At 38.3% G+C, this 12953-nt stretch overlaps 1 protein-coding gene across 3 annotated transcripts in view; it reads right to left on the bottom strand.

Annotated features, from left to right (window-relative positions):
• Positions 1–12953, bottom strand: part of LOC145321964 (uncharacterized) — a 56097-nt gene that overhangs the window by 16067 nt on the left and 27077 nt on the right. Inside the window, exons 2-3 of one of the 3 annotated variants that reach the window (XM_080163677.1) lie at positions 1029–1120; positions 19–202 (exon numbers count right to left, since the gene is read on the bottom strand). In XM_080163677.1, the coding sequence (XP_080019803.1) occupies positions 19–202; positions 1029–1113 (269 nt within the window). In that variant the 5' untranslated portion in view covers positions 1114–1120. Of the gene's footprint in view, positions 1–18; positions 203–633; positions 696–769; positions 834–1028; positions 1121–12953 lie in introns of those variants that run through there. The other 2 variants (XM_080163678.1, XM_080163679.1) reach the window with 2 other exon arrangements.

Raw genomic sequence — 12953 nt, 5'->3', positions numbered from 1 at the left:
AATGTCTTTAAAACCAACCTGGGTGGGAAAGCATGTCTGTTACAATTATCCCCCGTCTCTCCTGGTGTACCTCCGGGAGTGCCACCACCAGCCTCTCCACGGAGCCCCCTGGAGCCCCCGTGGTGTCCTGGTGAGGCACCCAGGCTTCCTGGATCCAGGCTGATACTTGTGTAGTTCCAGAAAGGTATCTCGTCATCGTCGCCTGAACACATATAAACAAGGATGACAACATTTATAAGTAGCAAAGTATAAAAAAATATTAATGGACAAACAAGTTATAGAAGTAATGTTCTGTTGTCATAAATGGCATTTTTTGATATACTGTACTATGTTGGAAAAAGAATAATTGCTACTTTCACTGATACCAATTACCTAACCTAACCTGAACTTCAGTTATAAGCAAACAATCCTCATACCCTTATCTTTTATTCATGAGAATAGGGGGGAAGTATGAGTGCTCAACAGGATACTTTGTGTGAAACTGATAATTATAGATTACTATAGTTTAACTATGGCCACCTGATCCACCTTGTCCATTTTTCCGTGCTTGTAATATCCTCGGGGGTCTACGGTGCCCTACCCCTGCAGAGATACACAACACCCAATGTAACCTAACCTAACCAACAGTTATACCTGCGAGTTTGACAATGGCCACTTGGTCCAACTTGTCCATTTTTCCGTGCTTGTAATATCCTCGGGGGTCTACGGTGCCCTACCCCTGCAAAGATACACAACACCCAATGTAACCTAACCTAATTAACAGTAATACCTGCAAGTTTGACAATGGCCACTTGGTCTACCTGGTCCATTGTTCCGTGGTTGTAATGTCCTCGGGGGTCTACAGTGCCCTAACCCTGCAGAGATACGCAATTTAACCTAACCCAACCAACAGAAATACCTGCTAGTTTGACAATGGCCACCTGATCCACCTGGTCCATTTCCGTGCTTGTAATATCCTCGGGGGTCTACAGTGCCACCTGAAGAGATACGCAATACCCAATATAACCTAACCTAACCAACATTAATACCTGCAAGTTTGACAATGGCCACCTGATCCACCTGGTCCATTGTTCCGTGCTTGTAATATCCTCGGGGGTCATCAAAGTTAGGCATCACATACCTACCAAATATAAGAATAGTTAAAGAATAATTTATTCACATATCTATAAAACAAAGTAGAACGATGTAAGTCTGTCTGTTTGTACCAAAGGATCTCGCTAACCCCTGAACCGATCGGGTTCTCCTTAACAGGGTGGCAAGGAAAGGTTTGTAACTATTTTGAGAAGGTTACCACCAACCTCCCGAGAGAAATCAAAACTAGAAAAAAGGTGTCTAGGGGCGAAGCCGCTAGTTTTAATTAAAGTATCAACTTTTCCAGCATGGCTATGAAACCGATTAATAACCGCTGGATTAGAACCGGAATAACAGCCATACTGTAAAATCATGTATAGCATCGTGTTTTCCAAATTTTACACAAAATTTCCCTTGGGGATAAAAAAAACTTGTGTTAATTTAAAAATTTTCATTTTAATATCCGCGGAAAGCTGTCTATAATACGATGCGATAAATACCTATTCGATTTTTAGTTAAAATATAGTTTTGTATAAAATCCCTTTTCAAACAATAATGAAATTTCTTTAAAAATCCAAAAAAGGCGTTTATATTAACGTTACTTCAAATGCTCAGATATCTTTGTTTTCTATATTTGTAAAATTCAAAGAATTTTCACCAATAAAAGAATTATGATGCTTAAATTTCTTGAAATTCAGATACAGCTGTGCTTTTATTGACAAAGGAAGGTCATACCCAAAAAATAAGTAGAATGCGTAATAATTCGATAATGAAAAAACATTGATTAACAGGAGTAACAGGATGTCTCTCTGTGTGTCGGTGCCGCTAACCGCTGAACCGATGTGGTCCTCCTTTACAATGTATCTTCTTAAAGGATAAAGGAGGGTTTATAACTCTTTCAGGGGAGGGCACCATTGCATTGTTCAATGAAAAGAAATTGCACATAGTCCTATTTTAAAATAGTATTATTCTCTAGCTTTCGATAACACCTAATCCAATTAAGTTTATGCTAGTGAATCTTTGAATTTATGATAGAAATTGGTTTTAGGCTATTATTATGCCATTCCATGTCCCTTTGACTACTGCTCCTAGCTGCTAGCATATGATACAAGTGAAGAGTAAGAGAGAATAAGTGAAAATTTACGCGCTACCAAATAAAAAAGTTTAATCTATAGATGAACAATCATACGTCTTCACTGTTAGTGTAGCTTTGATACAAAAAAATCATTTTTTATGAATGTTGGATTATGGCTGCCGAGCCATGCAATTTTGTAAATTGTATTCATAATTTTCCAAAATGACAAAAATTTTAGCAAGCTGTAAATTTGTAAATCTAAATTTTTACATTTGTTGACTTTAATTTTTGTTCAAAGTAGTTTTAATCGAATAGTGAAATAATCATCATTCTACTATATAAATTAATGAGGTTTTTAGTTTGTTTTCCGTTTAGATCACGTCAATCCCCTAATCAAATGAATTATAAATTTTAGGGAAGCTTTACATAGTTCATGTACTGGTTTTATACTGCTTTATTTATAAACTAGTTGCCTTGCCCCTAGCCTCTAGGGGAAGGCGAGAGAGTTCTGGAAAACAGCTTAACACCCCCCAGATATTTATAAAGCTTCCCTAAAAAATGACCAATTCAGACTAGCAGTTTCTAAGATCTTAAGCTTCAGACAAAAAAAAACATACTACTTTATATTATTAGAATAGCGGCTACGCCCCTAGAGGCCTCTAGTGGCACTTTAAATGTATTTTTTATATTTAAAATATGTCTATGTTGCGTTTGACGTTTATGTTTGCGTAACTGCGTTGAACTCTCTTTCTAAAATCGAGAACGTAAAAAAATTTCAATTTTTTTTATTTCCCTTGGGAGGGTGGTGGTACCCTCCCTCAAAATACTTAAAAACCTTCCCGGGACCTTTGAGAATCTACCCTGTTAAGGAGAATCCGATCGGTTCAGCGGTTAGCGAGATCCTTCGGTACAGACACACAGACAAACATCCTATTACTTTAGTATAAGCATTATTATGTCCTTATTTATTTTTAGACTATTTATTGCTCACTCTTTCCCCCTTCGATTATACAAAAGCCCCATTGTTGTTCAGTTGTCAAAATTAATAATTGAGTTTTTCCTTATGTAGGTATGTTCTGTAAGATATCGTAAACAGCTAAACAAATTAGTCATTAGTATTGGTTAAAGACATGTATAAGAATTAGAAAGATTAATTCCGATTTACTTGTTTTACTACTTTTATATTTTAAATTTGAAAATTTGACGTTGAGTTTTGTAAAATCAACGGTTGGTTTAAGAGAAAAGTTAATATTTGGTTATTCAAAATTGGTTGATGTAACGAGGATTACAAAATGCAGAATTTTCATTAATTATTATTTTAAAAGAACATATGTGCATATGCTGTCTTATTTTAGTTAATAAACAAAGGAAATTATTTTGCATTATTGTAAAGATTTATCCTGATATAAAAGTAAGAGGATCTCGGTGTTTTTATACCAAAGGATCGCGCTAACTGCTTAACCGATATGGTTCTCCTTTACAATGTAGCTATTGAGAGGTCCTGTAAAGGTTTATTTTTTTAGGGCAACCCAAAAAACATTTTAGCAGTGGATCTAACTTTTTCTTTTTGAAACCAATGCAACCCCCTACCATCTCAAATGTCTCTAGGGGCATAGCCGCTTGTTTTAAATAAAGGGTTCAACTGCAGTTTACGGTAAAATATTCCTGGTAACGAATATTTACAAAATACTATGAATTTTAAAGGGTGCTAGCTGCCAAACGGCTGAACGTACATATCATGCCCGCACACTGTTTTAAGCGGCATAAGAAGGCCTACAAATAATCTGGAATAGCCATAAATCAATAATGCATAATTATCTCGCAGTGGAGAGAAATGCGCAAAAAGACCTATTTAACGCGTTTATCTTCAGTGAAGCTTTTCCTGCGCATCATTGGATCTTGGTTATTCCAGATTATTTGTAGGCCTTCTTATACCGCTTAAAATGGTGTGCGGGTATGATCTGTACGTTCAGCCGTTTGGCAGCTAGCAGCCTCTAAAATTCATAGATTTTTGTAAATATTCGTTACCAGGAATATTTTACCGTGAACTGCAGTTGATCCAAATAAAGAATAATAAAAGAAAGAAATGTTTAAAATACTACAATTACATGATCTAATGAATTTGTTATAAAATTATTTAGTTGATTCACTTCTACACTAAAAATAATTTCGATGTTATTGATACGATTTTATAATGATATATCAAAGCAATAAACTATATTGTGTAATTTATAATTATAAATAGGGAAGAAAAGAACTATGGAAATCACTTTTCTCATTGGTAGCTGTAAAAGTTTGGGTATTTTTAAATGTCTTGATTGGTTGCTTTAAACTAGCAGTTTTTAAACTTTTAACTAAAAACCTAATCTACAGGAAAGGTAATTTTGTTAATTATAATTGGGGATGTATATCAATTTATCATTCATTGTCCTATACCTTAAGATTCCTAAAATGACAAACAAATCTAATTTTACACTAATTATACACAATTGGTCATTTAGAAGTTGGTTTATAGATGAAATTAATTAAAACTATACTAGTTGTTTCGCCCCTAGCGTTTAGGAAAGGGCGAATGGGGTCTTTAAAATAAACCTAAAAAGATGCGTGCACATGATTTAACCAAGGGTTCATCATCACCCCTCTCACGCACGCCCCTGGATCTAAAGTGGGAAGCTTCGATTGTCTGAGTTCGATGTACGATTATGATCGGTGCAGTTATTATTGTGTGCTTCACAGGGTGTTCAATTCATTCAGCAAATATTTTATATTATTTTATAATTATTCATTATCTGAAGCGAAAAATCTCCAAAATTGCTGGTCAGAATCAGTTGATAAATGTCTTGGGGTAGTTTTAGCAAATACTTATAAAATATAGAAAATCGTGCCCCAAAAGATCTTTAAAAAGGCTGAACCGATCGTTACACATTTGTCATGAAAGTTTGGTAATGGTTTTGGGCGGTTTTAGGAAGTAACGAATTGCCTTTTAAAACGTTCAAAAACTACACAACATAGTTTTTATTTTACACACACTGTAGTGAAAATTATAGAATATTTTTATACCTTCTTATTTTTAATTTCCTGTTTATGAAACGATTTTATTTGCATAATTGAGGTAACACCCTTTAAGAACTAAGTTTTAAATACAGGAAACAAAGTCACGGCTTTAAATACTGACAAAAAGTTATGAAGTTTTAAAAAAAGATTCCTTGTGATTGAATTTTCTCCTCTCAAAGATTTCTAAGGCAAGAGGGTTTTAGCAGTACTGAAAAATCCTGTATAGAATCGTATTACAGACAATATTACACGGATATTTTTAAAAAAAAATTATAAAATTAGCCTATGGGCGAACAAAACTGGTTTTAATCTTATTTTTTTCATTGTAATATCCGCGGAAAGCTGTCTATAATACAATTGGCAGATAACTATTCTTTAATTGTCCTTATTTAACGTAATGTAAGTTTATTAATATTAGATGTAAAATTTTTACTGTTTTTAAAAATTCCATAATAATCTTAAATATTTCCATAGTGATTGAGGAGGTGATAGATTGATATAAATTTCATTTCACAATAAAGAAAAGTGATAAAAGGGAGATGATAAGGGACAGCACAATAAATGATAAAATTTATGTACATCCCCATTAATTCGAAACACAATTACCCCTTCTTCAGATTATAATGATTGAAAAATTTGAACCAACCGAATAATATTTAATAAAAGTAACCATTAGACGAGAGAAAAAATCTATAAAAGTTTGGGTACCAACCAGTACCAATGTTTGCTCCCTCCCTGCTAAAAGGAGAAAATATAGAGATATATTAGGGGGGGGGGGGGGGGATATTTTGGGAAGGAGTGAAGGGTGATAATTTGAAATCCTCTTCCGTTAAAAATTAGAGCTCCAATTAAACAGCAATAAGAAAGAACGTCAAATAGAAATGAAGCTTTAAAAAATATTCGAAAAAAATAGGTGAAACAATTGAGTCCAGCTAATAATCATTCATGAATATTAAGATGTTAAGGGTGAATAAGATTTACTATGTATGCCTCATCGCTAATTAAATAATTTGGGTATAGTCCTTTCCATGACATCGCTCCATATGGGGCGATGATTTTAATTGATCGCCTCTTATGACAAGGGGCGATGTATTGGCTCCTTGAAAGGAGCGATTTAATAGCCCCTTATAACAAGAGGCGATGTTATGACTCCTTGAAAGGAGCGATTTGATAGCCCCTTGCCCTAAGAGGCGATTAAATGATCCTTTATCGCTCCTTTATCGCCCCTTCTAAAGAGGAGATGATATGTCCTCTTATCCCAAGGGGCTATTTAATTAAATATCGCCTCTTCATGGCCCCTTCACTATTATATATATCTTAGTCCCTTGATGGCCCCTACATCGCTCCTACATCGCCCCTTCATCGCTCCTCCATCGCTCCTTCTCCAAATTTATATTACATTGTACTTTGATGGCCCCTACATCGCCCCTCCATCGCTCCTACATCACCCCTTCATCGCTCCTTCTTCAAATTTATATTACATTGTACTTTGATGGCCCCTACATCGCCCCTCCATCGCTCCTACATCGCCCCTTCATCGCTCCTTCTTCAAATTTATATTACATTGTACTGTGATGGCCCCTACATCGCTCCTACATCGCTCCTTCATCGCTCCTACATCGCCCCTTCATCGCTCCTTCTCCAAATTTATATTACATTGCAACTTGATGGCCCCTACATCGCTCCTACATCGCTCCTCCATCGCCCCTTCATCGCTCCTTCTCCAAATTTATATAACATTGCAACTTGATGGCCCCTACATCGCTCCTCCATCGCCCCTTCATCGCTCCTCCATCGCCCCTACATCGCTCCTTCATCGCTCCTTCCACAAATTTATATTACATTGTACTTTGATGGCCCCTACATCGCTCCTCCATCGCTCCTCCATCGCCCCATCGCCCCTTAATAGCCCCTTACCTTAATTTATATAAAAAAGCCCCTACATAGCCTCTCCATCGCCCCTTAATAGCTCCTTACCTTAATTTTTATAACATAGCCCCTACATAGCCTCTCCATCGCCCCTTAATAGCCCCTTATCTTAATTTATATAACAAAGCCCCTACATAGCCTCTCCATCGCCCCTAATAGCCCCTTACCTTTATTTATATAACAAAGCTCCTACATAGCCTCTCCATTGCCCCTTAATAGTCCCTTACCTTAATTTATATAACATAGCTCCTACATAGCCTCTCCATCGCCCCTTAAAAGCCCATTACCTTAATTTATATAACATAGCCCCTACATAGCCTCTCCATCGCCCCTTACCTTAATTTATATAACATAGCCCCTACATAGCCTCTCCACCGCCCCTTAATAGCTCCTTACCTTAATTTATATAACATAGCCCCTACATAGCCTCTCAATCGCCCCTTAATAGCCTCTTACCTTAATTTATATAATCCTTACCTTAATATATATAACATAGCCCCTACATAGCCTCTCCATCGCCCCTAAATAGCCCCTTACCCTAATTTATATAACATAGCCCCTACATAGCCTCTCCATCGCCCCTTAATAGCCCCTTACCTTAATTTATATAACATAGCCTCTACATAGCCTCTCCATCGCCCCTTAATAGCCCCTTACCTTAATTTATATAACATAGCCCTACATAGCCTCTCCATCGCCCCTTAATAGCCCCTTACCTTAATTTATATAGCATAGCCCCTACATAGCCTCTCCATCGCCCCTTAATAGCCTCTTACCTTAATTTATATAATCCTTACCTTAATATATATAACATAGCCCTTACATAGCCTCTCCATCGCCCCTAAATAGCCCCTTACCCTAATTTATATAACATAGCCCCTACATAGCCTCTCCATCGCCCCTTAATAGCTCCTTACCTTAATTTATATAGCATAGCCCCTACATAGCCTCTCCATCGCCCCTTAATAGCCCCTTACCTTAATTTATATAACATAGCCCTACATAGCCTCTCCATCGCCCCTTAATAGCCCCTTACCTTAATTTATATAGCATAGCCCCTACATAGCCTCTCCATCGCCCCTTAATAGCCTCTTACCTTAATTTATATAATCCTTACCTTAATATATATAACATAGCCCCTACATAGCCTCTCCATCGCCCCTAAATAGCCCCTTACCCTAATTTATATAACATAGCCCCTACATAGCCTCTCCATCGCCCCTTAATAGCCCCTTACCTTAATTTATATAACATAGCCTCTACATAGCCTCTCCATCGCCCCTTAATAGCCCCTTACCTTAATTTATATAACATAGCCCTACATAGCCTCTCCATCGCCCCTTAATAGCCCCTTACCTTAATTTATATAGCATAGCCCCTACATAGCCTCTCCATCGCCCCTTAATAGTCTCTTACCTTAATTTATATAATCCTTACCTTAATATATATAACATAGCCCCTACATAGCCTCTCCATCGCCCCTGAATAGCCCCTTACCCTAATTTATATAACATAGCCCCTACATAGCCTCTCCATCGCCCCTTAATAGCTCCTTACCTTAATTTATATAACATAGCCCCTACATAGCCTCTCCATCGCCCCTTAATAGCCCCTTACCTTAATTTATATAACATAGCCTCTACATAGCCTCTCCATCGCCCCTTAATAGCCCCTTACCTTAATTTATATAACATAGCCCTACATAGCCTCTCCATCGCCCCTTAATAGCCCCTTACCTTAATTTATATAGCATAGCCCCTACATAGCCTCTCCATCGCCCCTTAATAGCCTCTTACCTTAATTTATATAATCCTTACCTTAATATATAACAAAGCCCCTACATAGCCTCTCCATCGCCCCTAATAGCCCCTTACCTTTATTTATATAACAAAGCTCCTACATAGCCTCTCCATTGCCCCTTAATAGTCCCTTACCTTAATTTATATAACATAGCTCCTACATAGCCTCTCCATCGCCCCTTAAAAGCCCATTACCTTAATTTATATAACATAGCCCCTACATAGCCTCTCCATCGCCCCTTACCTTAATTTATATAACATAGCCCCTACATAGCCTCTCCATCGCCCCTTAATAGCTCCTTACCTTAATTTATATAACATAGCCCCTACATAGCCTCTCCATCGCCCCTTAATAGCCCCTTACCTTAATTTATATAACATAGCCTCTACATAGCCTCTCCATCGCCCCTTAATAGCCCCTTACCTTAATTTATATAACATAGCCCTACATAGCCTCTCCATCGCCCCTTAATAGCCCCTTACCTTAATTTATATAGCATAGCCCCTACATAGCCTCTCCATCGCCCCTTAATAGCCTCTTACCTTAATTTATATAATCCTTACCTTAATATATATAACATAGCCCCTACATAGCCTCTCCATCGCCCCTAAATAGCCCCTTACCCTAATTTATATAACATAGCCCCTACATAGCCTCTCCATCGCCCCTTAATAGCTCCTTACCTTAATTTATATAGCATAGCCCCTACATAGCCTCTCCATCGCCCCTTAATAGCCCCTTACCTTAATTTATATAACATAGCCCTACATAGCCTCTCCATCGCCCCTTAATAGCCCCTTACCTTAATTTATATAGCATAGCCCCTACATAGCCTCTCCATCGCCCCTTAATAGCCTCTTACCTTAATTTATATAATCCTTACCTTAATATATATAACATAGCCCCTACATAGCCTCTCCATCGCCCCTAAATAGCCCCTTACCCTAATTTATATAACATAGCCCCTACATAGCCTCTCCATCGCCCCTTAATAGCCCCTTACCTTAATTTATATAACATAGCCTCTACATAGCCTCTCCATCGCCCCTTAATAGCCCCTTACCTTAATTTATATAACATAGCCCTACATAGCCTCTCCATCGCCCCTTAATAGCCCCTTACCTTAATTTATATAGCATAGCCCCTACATAGCCTCTCCATCGCCCCTTAATAGCCTCTTACCTTAATTTATATAATCCTTACCTTAATATATATAACATAGCCCCTACATAGCCTCTCCATCGCCCCTGAATAGCCCCTTACCCTAATTTATATAACATAGCCCCTACATAGCCTCTCCATCGCCCCTTAATAGCTCCTTACCTTAATTTATATAACATAGCCCCTACATAGCCTCTCCATCGCCCCTTAATAGCCCCTTACCTTAATTTATATAACATAGCCTCTACATAGCCTCTCCATCGCCCCTTAATAGCCCCTTACCTTAATTTATATAACATAGCCCTACATAGCCTCTCCATCGCCCCTTAATAGCCCCTTACCTTAATTTATATAGCATAGCCCCTACATAGCCTCTCCATCGCCCCTTAATAGCCTCTTACCTTAATTTATATAATCCTTACCTTAATATATAACAAAGCCCCTACATAGCCTCTCCATCGCCCCTAATAGCCCCTTACCTTTATTTATATAACAAAGCTCCTACATAGCCTCTCCATTGCCCCTTAATAGTCCCTTACCTTAATTTATATAACATAGCTCCTACATAGCCTCTCCATCTCCCCTTAAAAGCCCATTACCTTAATTTATATAACATAGCCCCTACATAGCCTCTCCATCGCCCCTTACCTTAATTTATATAACATAGCCCCTACATAGCCTCTCCATCGCCCCTTAATAGCTCCTTACCTTAATTTATATAACATAGCCCCTACATAGCCTCTCCATCGCCCCTTAATAGCCCCTTACCTTAATTTATATAACATAGCCTCTACATAGCCTCTCCATCGCCCCTTAATAGCCCCTTACCTTAATTTATATAACATAGCCCTACATAGCCTCTCCATCGCCCCTTAATAGCCCCTTACCTTAATTTATATAGCATAGCCCCTACATAGCCTCTCCATCGCCCCTTAATAGCCTCTTACCTTAATTTATATAATCCTTACCTTAATATATATAACATAGCCCCTACATAGCCTCTCCATCGCCCCTAAATAGCCCCTTACCCTAATTTATATAACATAGCCCCTACATAGCCTCTCCATCGCCCCTTAATAGCTCCTTACCTTAATTTATATAGCATAGCCCCTACATAGCCTCTCCATCGCCCCTTAATAGCCCCTTACCTTAATTTATATAACATAGCCCTACATAGCCTCTCCATCGCCCCTTAATAGCCCCTTACCTTAATTTATATAGCATAGCCCCTACATAGCCTCTCCATCGCCCCTTAATAGCCTCTTACCTTAATTTATATAATCCTTACCTTAATATATATAACATAGCCCCTACATAGCCTCTCCATCGCCCCTAAATAGCCCCTTACCCTAATTTATATAACATAGCCCCTACATAGCCTCTCCATCGCCCCTTAATAGCCCCTTACCTTAATTTATATAACATAGCCTCTACATAGCCTCTCCATCGCCCCTTAATAGCCCCTTACCTTAATTTATATAACATAGCCCTACATAGCCTCTCCATCGCCCCTTAATAGCCCCTTACCTTAATTTATATAGCATAGCCCCTACATAGCCTCTCCATCGCCCCTTAATAGCCTCTTACCTTAATTTATATAATCCTTACCTTAATATATATAACATAGCCCCTACATAGCCTCTCCATCGCCCCTGAATAGCCCCTTACCCTAATTTATATAACATAGCCCCTACATAGCCTCTCCATCGCCCCTTAATAGCCCCTTACCTTAATTTATATAACATAGCCCCTACATAGCCTCTCCATCGCCCCTTAATAGCCCCTTACCTTAATTTATATAACATAGCCTCTACATAGCCTCTCCATCGCCCCTTAATAGCCCCTTACCTTAATTTATATAACATAGCCCTACATAGCCTCTCCATCGCCCCTTAATAGCCCCTTACCTTAATTTATATAGCATAGCCCCTACATAGCCTCTCCATCGCCCCTTAATAGCCTCTTACCTTAATTTATATAATCCTTACCTTAATATATAACAAAGCCCCTACATAGCCTCTCCATCGCCCCTAATAGCCCCTTACCTTTATTTATATAACAAAGCTCCTACATAGCCTCTCCATTGCCCCTTAATAGTCCCTTACCTTAATTTATATAACATAGCTCCTACATAGCCTCTCCATCTCCCCTTAAAAGCCCATTACCTTAATTTATATAACATAGCCCCTACATAGCCTCTCCATCGCCCCTTACCTTAATTTATATAACATAGCCCCTACATAGCCTCTCCATCGCCCCTTAATAGCTCCTTACCTTAATTTATATAACATAGCCCCTACATAGCCTCTCCATCGCCCCTTAATAGCCCCTTACCTTAATTTATATAACATAGCCTCTACATAGCCTCTCCATCGCCCCTTAATAGCCCCTTACCTTAATTTATATAACATAGCCCTACATAGCCTCTCCATCGCCCCTTAATAGCCCCTTACCTTAATTTATATAGCATAGCCCCTACATAGCCTCTCCATCGCCCCTTAATAGCCTCTTACCTTAATTTATATAATCCTTACCTTAATATATATAACATAGCCCCTACATAGCCTCTCCATCGCCCCTAAATAGCCCCTTACCCTAATTTATATAACATAGCCCCTACATAGCCTCTCCATCGCCCCTTAATAGCTCCTTACCTTAATTTATATAGCATAGCCCCTACATAGCCTCTCCATCGCCCCTTAATAGCCCCTTACCTTAATTTATATAACATAGCCCTACATAGCCTCTCCATCGCCCCTTAATAGCCCCTTACCTTAATTTATATAGCATAGCCCCTACATAGCCTCTCCATCGCCCCTTAATAGCCTCTTACCTTAATTTATATAATCCTTACCTTAATATA

The sequence above is a fragment of the Acartia tonsa genome, chromosome 6 (genome assembly GCF_053477335.1).
Source record: "Acartia tonsa isolate MP-2025a chromosome 6, ASM5347733v1, whole genome shotgun sequence".
Taxonomy (NCBI): domain Eukaryota; kingdom Metazoa; phylum Arthropoda; class Copepoda; order Calanoida; family Acartiidae; genus Acartia; species Acartia tonsa.
This window is presented reverse-complemented; position numbering and strand designations above follow the sequence as displayed.